This window comes from Oryzias latipes, chromosome 24 (genome assembly GCF_053564925.1).
Source record: "Oryzias latipes strain Hd-rR chromosome 24, Olatipes_Hd-rR_3.1".
Taxonomy (NCBI): Eukaryota; Metazoa; Chordata; class Actinopteri; order Beloniformes; family Adrianichthyidae; genus Oryzias; species Oryzias latipes.
In genome coordinates, this window is record NC_136260.1 from 8,879,822 (window position 1) to 8,902,337 (window position 22,516).

At 37.7% G+C, this 22,516-nt stretch overlaps 3 protein-coding genes across 4 annotated transcripts in view; 1 reads left to right on the plus strand and 2 right to left on the minus strand.

Annotated features, from left to right (window-relative positions):
• Nucleotides 1-6: 6 nt before the first annotated feature.
• nkx2.4b (NK2 homeobox 4b) lies at nucleotides 7-2,122 on the minus strand. The gene is made up of 2 exons (XM_004083743.5): nucleotides 1,567-2,122; nucleotides 7-1,181 (listed from the first exon to the last, which is right to left on the minus strand). Exons 1-2 carry the CDS (start codon nucleotides 1,982-1,984, stop codon nucleotides 538-540), a joined length of 1,062 nt encoding a protein of 353 aa, XP_004083791.1. The 5' UTR covers nucleotides 1,985-2,122; the 3' UTR covers nucleotides 7-537.
• Nucleotides 2,123-7,070: 4,948 nt separating this feature from the next.
• Nucleotides 7,071-22,516, plus strand: part of LOC110017780 (protein CEBPZOS) — a 28,171-nt gene continuing 12,725 nt past the window's right edge. The window contains exon 1 of the mRNA XM_078942856.1: nucleotides 7,071-7,174. Coding sequence (XP_078798982.1) covers nucleotides 7,157-7,174 — 18 coding nt within the window. The 5' untranslated portion in view covers nucleotides 7,071-7,156. The remainder of the gene's footprint in view (nucleotides 7,175-22,516) is intronic.
• Nucleotides 10,597-12,020, minus strand: nkx2.2b (NK2 homeobox 2b). Of its 2 annotated transcripts, none has more exons than XM_078942855.1 (2): nucleotides 11,652-12,020; nucleotides 10,597-11,246 (listed from the first exon to the last, which is right to left on the minus strand). In XM_078942855.1, the coding sequence occupies exons 1-2, from the start codon at nucleotides 11,669-11,671 to the stop codon at nucleotides 10,736-10,738; spliced, it is 531 nt and encodes a 176-aa protein (XP_078798981.1). In that variant the 5' UTR covers nucleotides 11,672-12,020; the 3' UTR covers nucleotides 10,597-10,735. The 2 variants fall into 2 exon arrangements, with proteins under 2 accessions (XP_078798981.1, XP_023808618.1); XM_023952850.2 differs by having other exon boundaries at nucleotides 10,597-11,271; nucleotides 11,652-12,017.

Sequence of the window (22,516 nt, forward strand, 5' to 3'; positions counted from 1 at the left end):
TTGACATTTCAACAAAACTTCCTTTTATTTACAATTATTATTGCAATAAAGCTCCAGTCCATTTAAAAGCACAGATCAGCAGAACTTAACTTGAGCCTAAATGTGGGAAAATAAATGTTAAAAAAAAAATCTGATTTATAAATGAAAACAAAACAGCTGGAGTTGAGATTCATTTTTTTAAACCAATGATTTTCACATTTTTCAGCAACTGGATTCCTTTTAAATCTGCAATAATTTCATCAGAATTGAAGGAAGCACGTGCCTGTTTTAGACGTAGGGCTTCTGTTTCATTCATTTTCAAACGACAGTCATTAAAACAAAAACAAACAAAAAAAATAGTAAATTTAAAACCAGAATAAAATACATCAAAATCATTCAGACTGAGTTCTTCAGTTTTTTGCACTTAAAAACAGCCTTTAGTTTAAATCCAGTGTGCGTAAAAACAATAAAAGGGCTTTTTGCGCATGTGCCGTTTTTGTCTATATAAAAACATGGTCCTTCCACTGATGCCCTGCGGGTCACGGATTGTGTTTCTCGCTACCAAGTTCTTCCGTATAGTAAATTGGAGCCGATGACGCTGTTGGTGTAATCCATGAGGGCCGCGTCCGTCTGCGACATTTGGATCTGATCGTGTAGTCCCATCGGCGGACTCGGAGACAAGTCCTCCAGCTCCTCTGTGGAGGACAGATGGTTCACCTGCTGCGGGGTCGCCGTCATGGCGTCGCCTGACCCGCCCTGTCGGTTCCCGGTGTTGTTGGAGCCGCATGAATCAGTCCGGGATCCTTTGGCGTTTTTAGACAGCACGGGAGAAACGGAGGAAGAGCGTCCGGTAGTCGCGCTCGCAGCTCCTCCGCCGCTGTCGTGCTGCGGCTGCTGCGCGGCCTTATCCTTGGCCTGCCGCTTCAGCTTATACCGGTGGTTCTGAAACCAGATCTTCACCTGGTTCGGGGTGAGGTGGATCAGCCCGGCCAGGTGTTCCCTCTCCGGGGCGGAAAGGTACTTCTGCTGCTTGAAGCGGCGCTCTAGTTCGTACACCTGCGCCTGCGAGAAGAGCACGCGCCGCTTCCGGCGCGGCGCTGCGTGGAGGGTCACCACGGATTTGGCGCTGGAGTCCATCCCGGCCAGGCCGCCCACCATCCCGGACATATTCATCCCGGCGGAGGCGCCCATATACCTGGAAACTTCATTAGAAAAAAATATGCAGCATTTATTTCGATTTCAATTTTATTAAGATGCTGAAATGATCAATTCCTGCAAAATAAATACAGTTTTTACAACTTTTATTTTTTTTTAAACGTCGCTTTAATTCTTTTTAACGAATAAAGAAATCAATTATTTTTCTTTTACTTTTTTTTACATTTAAAAAATAAATTAAGTCATTAGTTAATTTTTAAATCAATATAAATTGAGGGTGGGGAGGGAGGGGGGATCTTAGAAGGCCTGAATTGGCTATTTGCTTGACACCAACCAACAGCAATAAATCCGATTTGACGTGTTTTGCTGCAGAATGCTGGTTCAGGTTAAAATGTTCGTTCGCAGTTGAACTTTGGGGGAAGTTCCTCTTACTTGTCGGGTATCTGGGCTCTGGGTTGCTGTACCACGCAGTCGTCGCCCCTCCACTCCTCACCGTCTCCTGGTATGTCGGCAGGTCCCCCACATTGCTGATGCCCCCGTTGCAGAAACCGCTGACCGCCCCGGAGAACTGGGGTACCCCGTGGGGCATGTGATAGGGCGCGCCCGGACCCAGAGCCGCTGAGGAGGAGCAGGAGGATGAGGAGGAGGACAGGTGATGGTGGTGATGCAGATGAGACTGCTGATGCTGCTGCTGCTGCTGGGAGACCTGTGGCTGCCTGTAGGCGCCCAGCGGCGCTCCCAGGGCCCCCGCCGTGGGGTCCATCCCTCCGAACCTGCGGTAACTGTCCTCCATCGGGCTCAAGATGTCTGTAACAGAGAAGGGAGTGGAGTTCTTTGGGCTCAAGGACATGGTGCGGCCACCCCGTGCCCTCCGGTGCGTCCGTGTCCTTTGCTGCGTCTGGATGGATGCGTCTCTAAAGTGGAGTTCTGCCTAAGCCCCCCCTCCCTCCTGCCGGCTTGTTGCTTCCTCCGTCACGCTGATAAGAAATCCTGCTGATCGGCAGGAACAGACCAGCTGCCCCCATCCCGCTGGACCAACGCGGAGGGGCGGAGCGACGCGGACAGCAGCCAACAATAACCAGGAGGCATCAGACCTGCTGTATGCTGATCAAGTTTGGCCCCCAAAACTTCCTAATTGATGCAATAAAAATGCGCATGTGTAATCCAGGTCCTTCTCAGACTGAGGTTGTGTTTATTTTATTGTTTTTAGCTTCCATCTCCAACTACACATTAATATCACTTATAAAGTGTAATTTTGTATAGTTTTTTGGTTTAGATTTAGTTTTTTCCCTGACTGTTAAGCCTACGAAACACATTTTTTGTAAAGAATTTATTGTTGTGCTAAAAATTTGTTTTTGTCGATTTTTTTTTCACATATTTTAAGCAGATGTTTATTTCTTAAATAACTTGTAAATAATCTGAAAAACCTAAACTTCGATTTAAAAAAATGAAAAACGAAATTTGATCAACTTTTCCACATTATTTTATTCATTATTTTTCATAATAGTTTTTTTATGGTGGAAAAACTGACTTTGGATTATTAAATAAGTTAATTGCATCTGCAGATAAAGGGATTTATTCTAACACACTGGAAAAAGTGATATTTGTCTGGTTTCTGATTTCTTCTTCTGTTTTTACGCATTGGTCAAAACTTCCTCTGGACCATTAAAACTGCGCACAGGCCGAGCAGCCAATCACCTGCTGACCCGCAGGATCACGTTCCTACACGCTCTCTTTGTAGTGTCCCGATGGGACAAACTGTTGTTTTCAACGAATCACTGCTGAAGAGACCATCTGGTACTGCGTCCAGCTGGTGCTGCTGTGGGCTGGAGGTGAGGTGGCCACATCCCTGACCCAGAGGAGCAGAAGCACTTTAACTGAAGGCCCTGAAAGAAACCGAAGGCTTCATTGTTCCCAAATGCAGCCCAAATCATCCCCATCACAATTCGCTGTCCTCACACAAACTTGCTCAAATTTCATCCACAAAGATATGTTTTAAAACAAAAAGTTAAATCTAGGGGTACTTTTTTTCAACCCGGTTTTCTACAAATAAAATATTATTTACAAAAGGAATAACCTGCCCTTTAGTTTGTAGTCAATTAAACCCCAATTTAATCTGAAATCTGTTCAATGTCTTAGTTGATTCTTTAAATAAATTGCAAAAAAATTCAAACTTTTAGGATAATGCATCACAAAAAATGTATTCGTTTAATTGCTGATGGTCAGTTTGACGTGGTTGTTTTTCAAATGACAACCAAAAAGCTAAAGAACAAAGAAGAGGAGTTGTGAACAGTGGTAAATGTGAAAAGGCATTTTAAACATTGAACTGCATCTGTATAGATTTACCTTGTGTTTTATATTTCAGAATGTATTCTTTGGAGAAATATATATTTATATGAGTTGTTTCTGTGTCTGCATGAGAAATTCTACTTGGTCTCATCATTTAATTAAAAGTTCTTTAGATATTTTTTCTTTTGTGTTGATTTCACATTTTAGTTCTGGGTTATGATGTGAACCTTTTTTGTTGTTTATTTTTAACTTGAAAAAAACTCTTATTGATTTTTTTTTTTTAATTGGAGTTCATTTTTTTTTCTTTTGGTGTCTAAACTAATGTTCTCAAAAAACAACCATATAGACCTTGTATTACTGGAATGTGCTGCCTCTAAAAATAATAGCAAAATGTATTATCTATTTATTTATTTGTTTATTTATTTATTTATATTGGTATAAAGCTATTTTTAGGAAGTCAATAATTCACAATGACATCACATTACATAACTGATTTATCTTTTTCTGTCCTCTGTTTCTTTGAATCTTTGGAATTTTGAATAACTGTAAAGATAATAAAAGTCCTATTAATTGCCATCTTTACTCAACATGTTTGTAATATTGTATGTATTCTTTTAGAGTGGTCAATCAAGAGAAATGCCATTTACATTGAATACAAAAAAACACAAGCTAATTGTCCAATGTTTTCTTTGATTATTTTGTTATATTTTATTAGTTTCCCCTGTTAATACACACGTTAATAATAATGATAATAATAGTAATAATAATAATAATAAAATAAATGTTAAAAATAAAACTCATATTTAGGGAGTTTTGAGGAGTACTTAGGAGTTCATAAACTTTATTTCCTCAGGACAAAACACCATTTCAAACTCTGTGATCAAACCTGAAACTTTCAAAACCCTACTTTTGCTGATGTTTTGCTTTTCTCCAGGGCTTCCCATGAGCACACGTGATGTCCACTCAGATCTCTCACCGAGGCTAAACGCGGGGAAGACACTTAACTACAACCTTTATTTGTGTGGATTTTGTTCATACCAAACACCCCCCTCCCCATCACATCCTCCACTTATAACATTTCCTGCCTTCTCGATTTCTTTCATTCTGTCTCTCTGCAGACTCCAGGTCTCCGCTCTGTACATCTCCCCTCAGTGTAATCCTTGGCTCTTTGGAGGGACATTAGGCCAAGCAGATGGGGCCCCTGACCACCTCTTGAAAAAGGCAGCTCATTCTAACATGTGGGGGGGGGGCTTATTGTTATAAACCACCTGGCTCCTGAAACAGAAAAATCAGGCCACTAATAGCTCCACATGGACTAGAACACTGCCTCTGCATGGACTGTATTTCTTAAAAGAACCAGAGCCAGCCTTCCTGCTCTTCTATGCTTCAGAATCAAAATCTGATATATTCCTCCTAATAAATCCAACAGATTGAGAAAAAACAGGTAAATATTGGGTTTGCATAACATTTCCGGGGTGGATTGTCCTTTTGTTTTGTTTTTTCTTAGCATATCTTCTGATATTTGCTTCTCCAGCAGCATTTTTTTTTCTCGGCTAAGATTTCAATGCACTCACGCGAAGGTCAAAGGTCACGCGTCCAGAAGTGGTCTTCAGATGTCCTGAGGCGTGACCGTGAGCAGGTTGATACAGGTCGACGCGCATGGCTGTTTTCTCAGGAGGGTGAGTAAGGGCGGAGAAAGTAGAGGTCTCCACAAAGCTCCAAAACGCCACCGCCAGGACAAATGTTTGTCGAATTCCTTTGTGGGGGAAATTTGACACATAAAACAGTTCAAAGAAGATTACATTTTTTCTTGGTCTGTTTTTCAAAATGAAAGCTGAAGTGCAATTTATGACTTCAACATAAAAAATAAAATGAAAAATATTTGGCAAAAATTACAGAGTTTGAAATAGAAAAGGGAAATTTCCTGAGGAAAAAGTCACTCAGTGAATTACAAGACTTTTTCTGGAGCAGCATGATGACATGTAAGAAGGCTTTAGTGGGGCTTTTACTGTTGAAACATGAAAAGAAAGTGTTTATAAAAAAAAACCTACTTTTTGAATCTGTTCCTGCTTTTAACAGAAGGAATTTGACTGGTGTCATAACAAAAGTGAAGGGAATTTGAATGGAGTCATTTTTATTTTTTTTTACATTTTGTGCAAGACTGACACTAACCTAATGTAAAAAGAACAACAAATCTACACATAAGAGTTTTTAGCCATTAAATTCCTTGGATAAAGAGAAAAAACTGCTTTAAAAAGATTTTCTTTTCTATGGTGAGTTTAATATAACATTTGTTCATGTCTCTCAAAAAAGAGATTTTGTCCCCTGGTAAAATAAAGGTTAGAGTGTTTTCTCAATCATCTTCTTTGCCTTTTAGCTGAGCCTATGGGGTTCGCCACAGCGAGTCATCTGCCTGTGATCTTATCCGCTGCATCTCAAACTAACCACACTCATGTCCCCCTTTAATACAGCCTTCCTGACAAAACCCTCAGCATTTACCTGAACTTGGGACCAGTGCACAAATGTAGTGATTTTTGCCCTTTTGTGGTTCCTTCAGATATTAGGAAGAAATTTAAAGAACACTACTCCAAAAAAAAATTGTTTTTTTGTTTTTTTGATATTCTTGTGGCATTTTTATCCTGATGGAGGACAGATAACAAAATGAAAACTAAAACACTGTTTCTAAGTATTTCTTTTTTGGAATCGTGGTGAATCACGAGCTTATTAAAAAATGCTGTATGAAAAATATTGCAATTGTTTGTGCAGCATTAGTAGTAGGGGGGGGGGGGGGGGGGGGGCACAAGCTCCCTACACTGCTCCATTCTGATGCATCCACTTGCAGACAATCTGGATCTAAACTGTACGGCTGGGTAGCTTCAGTATTGGTCGGCACTTTTGTTGCCCCGGTAATGTTAGGTTGGGGGTGTGAGGAGCTGTAAGCTAGTGGGAGAGAATGTAAACAAAGGGATAATGGGAAATGATTGCGGGCTCACTCTGCGTCAACAGTTCAGCCCACAATTTAGAGGCGATTTTCTAATGAACTACTGTCACTCTGCAGAAACTATGTCCTAAAAAACTAACGTTTTTTTTGTCTTGTCATTAAAAGACCACTAATATTTTAACAATAAATCAAAAGACTGTTGGAGTGAGACTTTACTAGGTTGGCAGGAGTTCACAAAACTGAACAACAAAAAGAAAACATCAATAAACTACACATGAGAAAAAAAAAAGTCTTGTAAAAATTAATGTGATATACCAAAAAGGCTTAAAGGTTAACCAGATACAAGTCTTCTTAAAAAATACTGACTGTAGGTTTTTTAGACAACATTTATAAGATGTCTAAATTAATGCAACTTTTTGTAAATTCATTTCAAAAGTAAAGAAATGCCGGTAAACTTTTTTTTTGTTTTTTCCATGCTGTCTTAGCCACAATAAAAGAACTATGCGTGACCATACAGGCTGGAAACCTGTAGCTGTGGAAAGACAGTTTTGAACAAACATGTTGAATGAAAGAAAACTCTTTGACTTCTGAACAGCTGCAGGGACGAGTGAAGTAAAGAAGAGCACAGAAAAACCAAAAAGTATTTCTGTTTACACGCAATTATGCTCTTCTATATGAATGCATTAAAACAGGTTGCAGGTTGGGCCAGGGTGTGTCACGTGATCTGATTCACCTGGTCATGGTGAAATACTGAGCTGAGGGACCTTTAAGCAGGTGAACCTGAGTGTGTTGATGATCTCTGTGAATCAGGTCAGTGGTTGCTTTTTTTCAAGTCCCCCCAAAAATTGTAAATTTTGTGCCTAAATGATAAAGCAAAATAGTCAAACAAAAGAAATATCTACAGGTGAGGGCTGACTGATTAGGAAAATCTATTTTATTTAAACAACTTAAAAACTGTTTGAAAGACTAAATTAACATATTTACTCTTTATATTATTTAGTTTGTTAAATCTCAGTTTCAATTCTCCTTTTAAAATAACTCCAAACTTTGTCTTTTGATTAAATGCATTTGAACTTTGATATCCATAACAGTCATTAAAATGTTCAGGGCTCCTTCCACTTTAATTGCAACAATAATAATTTAAAATACTGACATGCACAATAATTTCTTATATAAGAAATGTGCAGAATTCTACGTTCATCAGGCCAATGCTGGACAAGTAAAAAAATAACAAGCATAGTGTTTTCACGTCTTCTGCAATTCCAGCATAAAGTAAAATTGATAAAGCTGCTGCTGACATCTGCTGGATGGATTAGGAATAGCAATATAGATGTTGGCTGCCTGTTTGTTAATGCTGTTAACTTAAAGTAAAGACCAAGAACGACATTCATTCATTGTGGAGAAAGACAAAATTCACATAAATGAATGTTATAACACTTACAATCACTGCATTTGAAGCTTAGAAGTAAATCTAAACTCTAAAATGTTTAACTTTTTGAAAAGGGAATTATTCCAAATGTGCTACAGTATAACTATTTCCAAATCTTAACAAAACGTCCTTTGAATTTTAACTTTAACTAATAGTCAATAGTATTAAGAATTATTATGGCAATATTTTAGCATCAAATTCTAATGAAAAACAATTGTCACTTTTTCAATAAATATAGGCCTACTCCACTTAAAATAATGTCCAGTGCCAATAAAATCTCACTGAAGTAGGTTCAAGATTGCTCTCTGTTAAAAATGTAGGCTGCATGACTTGAAGTCCACTTTTAGAATAATACTATGACACACCAAACTCTGCTTTCAGATCAAACGCATAAAATGCACAAAAGGATGAAAAACAAAGAGTGCTTCAGTCTCTCTCACACAGGGAAAGAAAAAAATCCAGCAAATGTGTCCCCTGAACCCCAGCCTCCAGAGCTCTGTTTTTTTAATGAGGACTCGTGTGTTGCCTTTGACTGAAGGAACAGAGATCTCTGCTCTCTACCGCCTCTTGGTTCAAAGAAATAAACCAAATGTCAAACTAGAACATTGACTCACATTTGCAATCCATCGCAGCACAATGTTGCAAATATCAGGCGAGCTATAAAAAAATTCTAAAAGCAGTCCAGAGTAATATGTTACCGCAAGAGATGCAGAGATTTCATCCTTCTCCCATGAAAACTCAGATCCGATACATTTTAAAAGCAGCAAAAAAGACAATCTTCACACTCAATGGGACTTCTGCAAGATCCTTGATGATAAAAATGATTAGTGGTTGGTTATATCTAATGTATGGACGTCACATGCATTCAGTGACTTCTAAGCAGCAGATCAGGCTCTCATGACAGAGGTATATAGGTGAATGACAGCAGGTGATTACTCTCATAAAAATAAGACAGAAAAGCAAAATATGAATGAGTCTTCATATGTTTTGCTATGCTGTTTCGACAGTTGTCCTGCTCTATGGTGATATTGTCCCAACAAGACAGTCCTTTTTTGTAATTCTCAATAAGTTTTTAAAGTTTCAAATCTGTAAAAAAAAAAAAAAAAAAAAAAAAAGGAAATCTCAAGACTTTGTAGTTTATGTCTAACATGTGAATGTTTCTTTTTAAGAATTTTTGGGTCACGACAAACTCAACTTGGAGTCTTCACAAGCTTTCACAAGGAAGAAAATGTTGCTGAACCTGAATATATTTTCATTACATTCCATCAAAATAATTGGCTATAAGGATACAAAATAGGGAAACTTAATCAAGCATTGATTGCCTTGTTGACTTTAAAGAGTAATTTTACTGTATGGACTAGAAACGAACACAACAAGAGGAAAGGACTATTAGAATACTCACATAAGTCATGGTAAGACAAAAAGGGAATCAATTTTGTGAAGCAAATTGTAAACCTTCCATAACACCTAAAGAGAGAAAAAAGGCCTTTGTGTGCAAAATCCTGACTCATAAGTAAATGCACCTTAAGGACATTTTACTATTTTAATCAACAGTGGGTTTGAATTAGTACTTTTTCTTAACGCCAGAATGCTTTAAAACATTCTTTCACACAACATATAATGTCACAGTTTGGAAGTAAAGAAACATTTCTGCATTTTTAGTTAAACACTCAGAGAAAGAAGGATTTAAATTTAATTTAACAGGGGACAATTAAGAAAAAAACTCAGTATAAACTCAGCCACAGCAATGCCCTAAAAATTCATTAGAACAAAGCTTTTACTTTGAAAGATTGGAACAGCATTAGCAGCTAAAATAACTTTAATAACGGTAAAATCAAACAAACAATTTTTATTTTTTACTTCTTTTGAGGAAACTGAAAATAACCATTACCTTTATTTAAAAAAAGTAAAAGTAATAGATGTTGAAGCTGCCTCACACTTACACAGTTGGTGATAACGTGCAGCAACAAAACATTGTGGGAGAGTTTCATCTCCTCCTTTTCATAAGGATGGTTCGGTGTTTCCAAAAAAAGGGAAGCATCTTTTCTTTACAACTGAAAGGATTCCACAGGCTCTCATCGTGGCTGCCAGTTTAAATATTTCCGGGTCATTTCACTCACTTAGGAGATTTTCTATGCAATAAAAAAAGAAGAAACAGTGTACGCTAATCCCCAGTTTCTAAAGAGTTACAAAAAAGGCTCATTATAAAATCCCCATCACTGTTCGGATTCCCTGCGAGACAGTTTTCTGTAAGAAAAAGCAAGTTCATTTATCTTTTTTTAATCCATCAGAGATTTTCCTCCAAGAAAAAAAACAATACATTCAGCAGTCAAATGGTCTGAAAGTTACTATTGTTGAGGGATTTCTTTTTTTTCTTCTTCTAAATAAATTTGCCCCCTGTTATTCTTGCAATTTTACTGCGCAATATTCACCCCAAAAATTGCCAAAAGCAATGATTTGTTTCCATGATTTGCACAATTTGCCATCACACAACTTTTATTTACACTTAAATATATCCACTTCATAAAAACCAACTCACAGCTAAAAATAAGTTAATAAAATTCACAGGAGAGACAAAAGTTGTCATACATTTTCTTATTTAGCAGCAAGCAAACAACAACAATATAAGCTTTTTTTAAATAGTTCTTGGCTTCATCAAACTTCAGTTTTAGTAGTATTATGCATCAAAGTCAGGACAAAATATGCTTTTCTTGAATAGTTTAAATTAAAACACATTAAACACAAACATCTTTCTTTGGAAGGAAGAATTTCAGATTTTTAATCAAATTATTTTTACAGCTTTTTGGCCCACAGGAAGAGTATTCAGAGATTGAGTTTTGAGATTAAGATATTTTTTTTCTAACCCATGAAGCGTTTAATATCTGAGGACGAGTCTTTTAATTTTGAAACATTTTTAGAAACGTCTCCATCAGTCTCAGAGCTCACCAGCTCCAGTGGTACATGTGCGCCAGATGCTGCGCCCCGAAGGGCTGCTGCGGCAGTCCGGGGTGCTCCGGTCCATAGGCGGCATGCAGCAGCGGGGAGTATGCGCAGATCGGCATACTACTGATCCCACACCTCAGCGCCACCTCCAGGTCTTGACCTGTGATCTGCTCGCAGGGCTTGGCGTCCTGCATCAGGACCGGGATGGCTATGCGCGTGGAGGGCAGCAGCTGCAGCGCCTCTCGTCTGCGCTCGGCGCGGGCTCGCTTCATCTTGTAACGGTGGTTCTGGAACCAGATCTTCACTTGGTTCGGAGTGAGGCGTATCAGCCCAGCCAGGTGTTCCCTTTCCGGGACGGACAGGTAACGCTGCTGACGGAAGCGCCGTTCTAACTCGAACGTCTGCGCTTTGGAGAAGAGCACGCGCCTCTTCCTGCGGTTCTTCTGCGCCTCTAGACCGTCTGCGGACCGGGACACATCCGTGGACAGGCGGGAAAATGTAGATCCGGTACTGGAATCGGAGGACAAACTATGTACTGTCAGGGGAAAAAAGTAATCGAATTACTCTAGAACTTTCTTTAAAAGAAAGGCAAAAAACTGTAACGTTTTGCGAGCTCTGCAGGAAATTAAGAGTTTAAACAACACAACTGACTCATATGATAATTAGATCGCAAAGGCTTCATCTAAAAAAAATTGTATGAATAATATGTCCAATGATATGATAGGGCTTTTACTAAACCCGAAATATAGGCCATAACCCAAAACCTGGATTCCGACCACAATTTACGCAAAAACATCTTCTCGTTTAACGAGTTTCCTCAATTTAATTCTAAGTTTATTAAATGATTTTTATTTAGATATAAAAAGTTTATTGGGCTAAATACTAAACATGTCATTTGTAAATAAAACCAGGTACCGTGATTTGGGCGGTTCCATCTGTTCAAACTTCCAGCGCCGCGCTCACGCCAACTCCGGCCGCTGAATTCTCGTTTCTCTCCGTTTCCTGAGCCTAGAACCTCCATCACTGCATCCCTAGAATTTTCATCCACGGTTCTCGTTCCGTTTCTTCCGGTTGGGTCAGGAAGATCTAGGATATCCCGCACAGAGAACCCTGTCCGCGCGTTGGTTCCGGATGGCATGGCGCAAAAGTACAGATATCTGGAGAGAAGTCAGGCAAGCAGTTCCAGAGATGTGGGTCAATACCTCACACTGTTAAAGCAGTGTGAAGCGGGTTTGGTTCCATAGGTGCTGCTTAGGGGAGCGGGAGCCTGGAACTGCGTGAGAGGGCCACCCAGAGGGCAAAGAACGCGCTCGGATGATGACATTCTGACCACGACTCCTCGCTTATTTAACGACTTTCACGTCACTGAAAACGGTGGAGGCGGGTCCAGGGAGTCAAGTGAGGGTGAGAGAAAAAAAAGACTTGGAGCAGAGCATTAAGAGAGATTTTGAGGCCTGTTTAATGATAAGAGTGAACGAGGGATGCTTTTAAATCCTTTGAAAGCACTAATCCGCTTGCAGAAGAAGTAAAAGATGCTGTTTCTGAACAAGATGTGGACAAAAGACTGACGGCTGACCAAAGACCGAAGGTTCTTCTTGTATCTGAAAATCAATGGCAGATTTAGTTTAACTTGTTTGTCAACTTTTACTAAAAATATTAACTTAAGATCTAAAAAACTAAAATAAACTTAAGAAAGTTAAATAAGTTTATAGTTGTAATGATGCTAATCTTTCTATTTTGATGGATTTAAAAAAGGCCATCACAGAAAAGCAGTGTTGTTATTATTATTATTTTTTATTGGTCTTTAAATTTGAAGCAACATTGTAGAAAATCAGAATGTTAAACAAAAATATTAGCTCTTTAAACAGTAAAGACTTTAAAACTTGAATCTTGTTGAAAAACCTAGAAAAAACACATTTGAAGTGGGTTAAACAAAAACAATGAAAAATGCTAAATATTTAATATGACAGTGGTTTTTAACTGTTGATGTTACTTATAATATAAAGCTTGTCTGTTTTATCCAAACGACTCATTTCAACTCATCCTATAGATGAAACAGATCAAACTGCTTCAGAATAGATGGTTTTCAGCAAATTTTGCCATGAAGATAACTGATCAAGTTTGTGCTTTTCTTCTAGAGTCCAGATTTCTCTCACAGAATATGCATCTATCAAACCTGATATGAAACTTTTTTAGCTGGTTTTGGTGTCACGAACATGCTCTGCTTTTTCTAAAGGCATGGCCGGTTTCATAGACTCTGAGAAGACAAACAAAATTAAATGTGATTGAATAAAAACTCCCCCATAAAGTGCAACTCTGCCAGCAGCTGAACCAAGTGGATGGAAAATAATGAGACAGACCATGAAAAATCTTTTTTTTTTTAATTGTAACACAATTACATTTTTTGGGGGAAAAACACAGCAACTAATGTACGTGACTTCTTGGTTCTTCTGTTAGCGGACACGGGTTGTGCTTTTTCACATACCTGACATGTTTTGACGGACAGTCTTCATCAGATGGCAGTGTGTGATGTATATAAAAACAGTTGATTGTGACTGAGACGGAGTCACCTGTCAAACGTTGACAGGCGACTCCGCCCCTTGATGTCCTTTTTCTTCTGGAGGATGTTGCTCCAGGTATGAGAGAGCAGGAAGGCCCCCTCATCCCAGTTCATGGAAGTGTGGGCTTGCTTTGGTATCTCCACCGCCTCCAATCCAACTGCGGTGTCTGTTGTCTTCAGTGGGGAGGACTTTGGCCTTTTCCCAGTCCATCATATGGTTTTCTTGCTTGCAGTGGTCTGTTATTCCTGCTCTCTCATGCCAAAAAAGCTAATTTATTAATTTTTTTTGTACAAAGGTCATCCCACCTTGACTTTAAAGTTCACCTTAAAAGTATTTGCTTTAGTCACTTCGAAAACCGTCTCTTTCGGAATTCCATCACCTTGAAAGAAAAATACAAGATGAGATTTTAGTTTAAATTAGTCCCTGGTTCTGTTGCTTTCTTCAGTCGATGATTATTTATGGGAAATGATTTATGGTAAGATAAGATTTTAAGGCACATATGGAAAAATCTCTAGCAACTTACATTAAAAATAAAAGTGAGGAATGTTTAACGCAAAAGGGATTTTTGTTGGAAAAAGGGGACAAAGAAAAAAAACAGTCTATAAAGAATGAGATGATGGTGTTTCTCAAATTCTGTCAAAAGGGGTCTTATCCAAAAATAGTCCCATTGATAATCCAAGTCTTTTTTTAAAATAAAAATATAGTTTTTGTTTTTTAAATTTGAAAATTTCTAGGGTGGAAACTGCATCATTCCTTTTTTATTTCCTTAAAAGTTTGGGTCAAACCTTAGTTAAAGGTAGCCATACATAGCATGTGTATGTGTGTGTGTGAGTGCACATGTGTGTGCATGTGTCAGTGTAGGACACCCTGCTGGGTGGTCAAACTCGACAAACAATTATAGAACGAGCTGAAAAGACACAAAGACCTCACAGCCCCCCGTTTATTCTCCTCAAATACTCTATAATGGACTCACATACACAGTGGACACACACAGACTTGGAGACAAACCTACACACACACATAAACACACTTAAAAATACATATGAGGCCTCTGGGAGTTGTCATGGTTTTCAGACATCTACTTAATAGTGTGTCCCTCTTTATTCATCACACACCATCCGTTAAAGATGATGATTGTCTTTTCTTTTTTTTTGCTTTGCTGATGTAAGTTTTTCTTCCTCCTCTTTGTGTTTCTTCTGTCTCCCTCTTTTTTTCTTTCACTTTTTTACATAACATTCAACCATTTTTATGTATACATAATCTGCTGTGTGTGTGCGCCCTGTAAATTTACCCTGTAAATGCGCTGTTTGCTTCCCTGCTGAACAGAACAAAAAATAAAATGCCTAACCTCACAAAGTCATGTATTTACAAAATAGTGCTTTATTTTTCTATTTCTTTATACAAGAACCCTGGAACTGTTCAACTTGTGCTCAAAATCTAAATCTATTCCTCTTCTTCCTCTTTCGGCTTCTCCTATCAGGGGTTGCCACAGTTAACAAGTCGCATGGTAAACTTGGCAATGTTTTACGCCGGATGCCCTTCCTGACGCAACCTTCTCAAACCGGGCTTGGAACCGGCACAGGGGCAGAGAAGGGAACAGGGAGCAGCCCGGAGTTGAACCCTGGTTTCACGGACGGAAGGCGCCGCAAACCAGCACGAGCTAAACCGGCTCCAGGCTAAACAGTCAAGTAAAGTTATGCATTTCCCAAAGCTTGCTCAGACAGATAGATCAGAACTTGTCTTACAGTGGGCAGGAACACACTCACATGGAGACAATTGAGTGTCTTATTGAAACCATGACACACTTTTTTATGTAAGTATGAAAATACTTTCCCTTTTGAGATGCAATGAGTGGCAAACTTCCTAAAACAAAACATCTGGAGACAGCAGTAGACAAACAGACGGCACCACCATAAGGGTGCAGTCTATCACAATATGTACAAGCTATAAACTAAAACTCATTTTTGTCACCAGCTCCTTTTCCCACAAAGTCTCACCTTCAACACATTGATGTAGTTGTACTCATGGAAAACAATGTCATCCTTGTTTATAAAATCTAAATCTATTCCAATCTTCCTTAAAATCAAAAAACAGTTTCAAGCTGACGTTACTAAAAATATGAGATCAGAGTTAAAATATTTATGATTTGTGGAGTTAATATTTATTTGATTCGTGGAGGGGAATCTCTCTTCTATTCATTTTTTGCGATTCTTTCTGCAGTTTCATAACTTTTCTCCATATGTGTTGTGTTTTTTTTTAGACTTTTTCCACAAATTATTAGTCAAGGAGAAAAGGATAAAGGCTCAGAAGTAAGTCAAATTATTTCTAAATTTGTTCATAAACTACTTGTTTTGAAAAACAAGACATAATAATACCAGATGTGGCTCTCAGAAAACCTCTTTTTGGCTCAAATAATTTACTGAGAAACTACAACAATTACAAGATAAAACACTAATTTAAGGCCGTCTTTGACCACTCATAATGCCAATTTGTGCAACTAATACATTTGTGTATTAAGCATCAATAAGACTTTTATTATTTGCAAAAAAACGTTTTTCGTCAAGGATGTGTTATTAAGAGATCATCTAACCCGAATCACTTTAACCCGAGAACCATTTGGCATTTCTAAAAACACATGAATGTACGTCTGTAAATCTTTGCATAAATACTTTTGTGTGTGAAAGATTGTTTGCCACTGTCAGACGAATTTAAAGCTTTAGAATTTTCCCTAAACAGTGACGTAGCTTCAAAAAAAAAAACTGTAAAACTGATGATCATAGTTTAGATGAACTGAAGGATCTCAGGAGTCTTGTTTGTGCAGCTTCTTATGTTTTCCTTTGGTTTTGCACATTTCAGAGCAGCTTATTTATAGATTAAATTTTTGTGGGGGGCTGTGGGGGCAGAGGTAGAGCGGTAGACCTCTGACTGGAAGTTCGCAGTTTCGGTTTCCGCCTTCCCTGCGTCTCTCTGGGCAAGGCACTGAACCCCGCATTGCTCCTGGTGGGCATAGGTTGCTGCCAGTGTGTACAATGTGTTAAGTTCTCACATATTTATTTGTTGTATTGGAATTTTGTGTGTGTGTATGTTTTGTTAAAAGTCTTTGTATTGCATCTTCAGACACATGCTGACACAGCATACAATTATGGTCATAACACATCCATTGAGTGCGTGATAGAAATCTTCAACTTCATCCTTCCCTGTCAGGGCCACAGAGGCAGACAAAGACTTTCACTCCAAACTCATGTATTTTCAGCCTCAAAGCACGCCACAAAACCGGTTTTTGAACTTGGGGCAGAGGCCAAAGTAACCAGACAGAACCCGCACTTAATCATGACCTTTTTTGCTGTGAGACGGCGATGCTAACCCCTAACCACACTTCATTCAGTCACCCTAAAAGGTGTACAAATTAACGGAAAGTTAACGAACGATTGTACTTTTTATCAATCAATTTAATTGAAAATGAAAATAAAAATGAAACTGAAACAAAAACTGAAATTATTCAGCTGATATTTTGGACTTACATAAGAAATGATTCAAAAACAAGACATCTGAAATTTGCATACATATAAGCATATATCAAATACGGGATAATCAGTCACAAAATTAATTGGAATGTAAGCATAAGTTCACATTCACTAGTAAATAATTCAATTATTAGTCTTAATCATAAATAAACATATGACCTTGTTTAGTAAGTCACAAGAAAATGCTGAAAAGAAAACAAAAAGCGCCACAATGAATTGTATTTAATTTGCAACAATCTGAAGACAGCAAATCAAGACATCCCTGCAGACTTGATGTCCTCTTTGGTTCACTGCTTCAAATGTGAGTCAAGACTGCCACCTACTGTCTGGACATGAATGAACAGCTGGGAATGAAGAAGAAATTGATTAGCAGCCCCTTAAATATTTTTTTTTCTAAAACACTCACAATCCTGTGTTTAACCAGATTACATTATTTTATTTCATTTCTGTCGTTGTGGATTTTAAACTTTTGCAAGTTTATTTTTTAAATACTGGCTAACTTAATTCAGCTCATATCACTGTATTTCAATCTCCAGATTTAATTTTCAGTAGTTAGGTTACAGTTAATAATGTGAGCTTTAAAAAGGAAGCAAGTTAAAACATTTACAACATCTTGTTAAGTTGTTTATTTTTCTGTTTTTGAACTGTTTTACTGTTTTGAAACTGTAAAACAAGCCTTTATGTCTGCGTTTGTATTTATCAGAGGGGCCCGTCTTCCATGCATTTGAAATAGTTTAGTTGTAAACTATTTTTATGGAGATCAAAACAAAGTAAGGGTAGTTCCTGGTAATACGGTTTATTTCACATTTTCATTAACTTGGAAATTGCGACAGAACTAATTTTCTGATGCTGCAATAGGGCTGAAGGAAAATAAAACTTCCTCTTGAAGTTTTTATGGAGTCTGCAAGTGTGTCCATAGAATGCCCACAGGATGCCCACTCAAACTGCACTCTTGATTGTCTAATTTCCTAATTTCTAACGGTCAGGCTTCATGCAAGGAAGTACAAAGAGCTTGTACATTTCACCAGAACAGCACTAACGGGCTCCAGTGTGCAGGGTTTCTAAAAAATAAAAAAGACACGCCTGCATCTTACCTACTTCCCCCCTACTTACTCTTCTGTGTTTGTGTTCACTATGACCTGTCACCCGCAGGATGCCCAAGGAAAAAGTATGCATGAATATCTTTGCCCCACAGAGTTCACAGAGAAATCCACGACTGATATTTCCTGAGCGCCACCTGCGTGTCCGTACAGGTTTGACCATTTTTTGAGATGAAATTTTGATCTGGAGCATTTATGTGTTTGTTTACTGTAATCTAAGTGCTAAGAGCTTATTCAATTAAGTATTTACTATGATTAGCTGTAAAATATTCCTTCTTGGAACAGACAAAAGTGATGTTCCTGCTTGTATGCAGCAAGTTGATACAATTATTCTAATAAATTTTTTATGCATTTATTTAATTTTAGTACATTTCTTTCCTATTCTGGGTTATCTCTGATTAAACACACAAATTGTCTTCAAAGATAGTGTAGAAAGTAGAATAAAAAGGTCTGGTTCATTTTTTATGGAACAGTGTTTCTGCATTTTGGCCAATAGGTGGCAGTACTGATCTTTGTAGATTTACTGTGAAAAGCTGCATTTCAACACTTCAGGGGTTTTAATATACTTTCACAGTGCACTGAAATGATGAAACTAATTGTCTGTTTGAGACATGAAAGTTCATTGTGAAGTTATGTTTTAAAATATATTTTGGAAATGGAAAATAATTCACATCCTTTTAACTGCAAACTCCTTAAAAACAAATCGTTGACTCTAAAGCTGACTTTAGTTGTTTTATTTTTATTGATCTGTTGTTAAGCCTTAATGTTGATTATGTAATGTTTAAGGAAAAAGGGAAAAAAAACAAAAACAATAATCAGTCGTGTTCTGAAATTTGATTAACAACTTTAAAAATCAAACAGGCCTTTTATTTTATTAAAGACGTATTTAAAATGCGTCACTTATGCATAATTGTTTTACTCCAACCAATTAAAAAAAAAGATTTATGGAACACAGCTTTATATGTGTTAAAAAAAGATATGTCAATAGTTGGAATCATATTAATTAACCCTGGTGCTATCCTAGGCACTTTAACATCTGCAGTTGGGTCATTTAGACCCTCTTTTTTCTTCAATGATTTGTGATCTTCACTGGTTTCCATGATTACATGAAATCTTTCCACCTTTATCCACCTTTGTCATGGTAGGAGAACACGTCAATGTAAGGGTGGGGTCATCTAAGATAGCACAAGGGTTAAATGCAACCATTAATAATTAAAAAAATGAATTCAAAACTGAGAAGATGCCGACCACAAAACAGCAAATAAATAAACCTGTATAGCACACTGATATGTTTAGTATTTTGAGGTAAGATTTTATCCAAATTTATTGTTGCTCTCCACATAACTCTAATTTAATTCAGTAAAACATCAAACTACTTTTTGGCATGTCTCTGTTGGGGATGTTAAAATTCTGCATTTTTAATACAGATGAAATCCCTTCTCTGAAAGAAAGAAAAAGCCAACTTTCTGTCGTACATTTTGTGTTTTGATGGTTCCAGACTTTATGTTTGCAGCTCTTGAACTGCCCAGTGATGGGTGTCTTAAATATTTAACCCCGGAGGATGCAGCTTTATTGTCTGTGTTCTCACGCTCTTTGTTCAGGACTTTAGATAGCTCTCTCTGTGTTTGCATCATACTTAACAAAGAGCCACTAATCTGCTGATAGCACAGCGAGTTGGATGTGTTTATCACTCCTCTGTGTGCTCTGTGTCGACTGACCTGCCTGCGCTCTGAGAAGAGGTCGCGTCAGCCAGTCATTTAACATGAGAGTATTTTACCAACAGGGAAAAAAAAACTTGTCCTTTAAGTTCTTTTAAGAAATTAGTCAAAAAGCACATAAACACTTATATTTTCTGCTCTAAAGAGATCTTTTGAACTTCAGAAACCAGTACATTTCTGCTCTTCTTGACTGCCTTCTTGTAGAAAACAATATAGATGTTCTGGAGTGTCCATCTTCTTCAAAAAACAGAATTGAAAAGGCGTTTACTGTTGTCTGAAGTTAAACAATAATTTCTAGGCTTAAGCTATAAATGAGTCTGGTTCTTCTTTGACCCTTTGACTCTGGAGAAAACAACAAAAAATAACTAACATAATCCTGAAAACTGCTTGCTGGAAGCAAAAAAAACTATTTTACTCTAAATTTAATCAATTTGAAAAATAATAGGCAATAAACCAAGCTGGACTCCTTCTGTTGCACAGTATTTGTGCACCTTGTGTATTCTGAAATCTTTAATAATCTCCAGTAAAACATTTCAGGCAGGGTTTGGCGATGGGTGGCTTGCCCCATTGGCTTAAAGCAATTAATTCAGCTTTCTGACATCAAACTCTCGGCTCAGCTTGACAGCTTGGAGCTCAAATAAAAAAAATAAAAAGGAGGGTTCTCCTGGGAACAGAGTAAAGATGGGATGCTCCTTTCCCCACTGTTTGCTCAGTGGCTCTGAGAGCAATCTTCCCCCCAGTCTGAATGAAATGCAAGGGCACAAACAATGTGCTGCGGGAGAGAAAGGCTGGCGGGGAATGAACAGTTTGGAGTATTTGCTTAGTGGAGAAGCCGCCACAAAGGCAGAGCTGCAGTGTTCCCATGAAGCGAGTCACCTTCTCAGGCGTATTTTAGTGAGTCTGTCCTGCCAAGCATTTAATGATTATTATAAATGGTTTCATTCTATTTAAAGTCTTTTCTCAGTAAAACTGTTCGATCAAGTGACCTGCAGTCATGCTTTTGTTGGCTGGCCGGAGAACAGGTTGATTGATCTCATAGCTGCACGTGGCGCTTCAGTTAGATCTTAAAACAGCTTAATATTCACTCATAAGCAGCACTCAAGTGTTTTCACACTTCAAATGTGAACTGACATTCAGGCTAATAGCACTTGTGCCCGAGAGCAGTTTACAGCTGCTGCATGAATTTCCATCCCAGACTCCAGAGCTTTCTGGGTGGCCGGCCTGGAGGTCTGAAAGGCACCCAGATTGATGCTTAAGCTCTTTTCACCTTGAAAAAAAGCGTCATTGTACATCTGCATGAATGGCAAACGGCTGTTTATCTGGGATGGTCATGTTCAAAAATGCCCCACCATGACTGCTCAAATCCACTTGTTTGGTATATCAGCCTTAAGGCAGGAGAACTTTTCCATTCTCTGATCAAAATGAGAAATGTCCCTTTAGAAGAGCACTAAGACAAAACTTAAACTGTAAAGTGAAATGACATAAATGTAGATGTAGAGTATGACTAAGATCACTATTAACCTTTTTTTTTTAAATACCATTTTGGATCATATTTGTCTTTGTCACTTTTAGCAGGTCTATGGATTTCTCTATAGCTAAAAGTCAAATGTTGCCAAAATAAAATAAGATATGGTTAGTTAAAACTAGAAGGAGCTGCATTTCCAGAAAAAAATGCAGGGTTGAATGCTATCTTGATTAATAAAACTTAAAGGGTAATAATTGGCAATAAATAAATAAAATAAAGAAATAATCGAAGTTGACCATAAACAATGTGAAAACAGCCCAATAACAAGAAAGATATGTTTGTGAAAAATGCCAGAGCCAGGTTTCAAACTAGAGAAGTTGTACACTACAGTTCTCATGTCATGCCATGACACCACAAACCAGCTGTCATGGTAGACAGGACATATAATTGCTATAAGCCTGGAATATTTTGAAAAGTTCAAGGATTTGAAGGACCAAAAGTCCTAACTGGAAAAACCTGAAAGAGCTGAACATTTCACCGGAAATTGAATGAATAAAATAGCTGAAAAATTGTAGAAGGAGTTAAGCGCCAATAAAATGGTGAAAGATACTATAATAAACCAGAAGAAAATGCAGGGTTGAATGCTATATTGCTGAATGAAAAAGAAACTTGAAGAGTAATAATTGGCAAAAAAATAATAAGAAGAAAGAAAGAAATTGTTAAAGTTGACCATAAATAAAGTGAAAATAGCACAATAACAAAATAGATATGTTTGTGAAAAATGCGAGCGCTGGGTATGGAACCAGCGAGCTTCTGCACCACAGAAAGAAGCAATGGTTTTCAAAGATTCCCCATGTGTTTCAATAGCTGGAAAAAGCTGAAAGAGCTGAACATTTTAATAGTTGAATGGTTAAAATAGCTGAAAATTTGGAGGAGTTAAGTGGCAAAAAATGACTGAAGATACTATAATAAGAAAGAAAGAAACAGAGAAAGAGAAAAGGGAAAACAATGACTGCTTGACAATTTAATTATTCAGCAACTGCATGAGGCATCACTTTGGTTAGGGTTTTGGTGCTGATTTCCTGAATCATTTCTGACCGGGTTCTCGTCTGATTTAATTTACCATTTTATCTGTTTCTATCATATAATGATTCATTTAGCAAAATTTTATTGCGGAGCTTGGGTAGAAGTTAAGTTTCCATCACTGAAATACAGGACATAAGATTCAAGAAAATGAGAAAAAAAATATTTGATTAATTGATGTGAAAATTATTTTAAAGTGGAAATTAAAGTTACATTTTTTTTTTCATTTTATTGCGGTCCTAACAAGATCTTCATACTTCTTCCTTGAAATTTCATATAACATTAAGAATTTTTTACATTCTGCTTCTGTATTGTCAGTGTAATTAAGG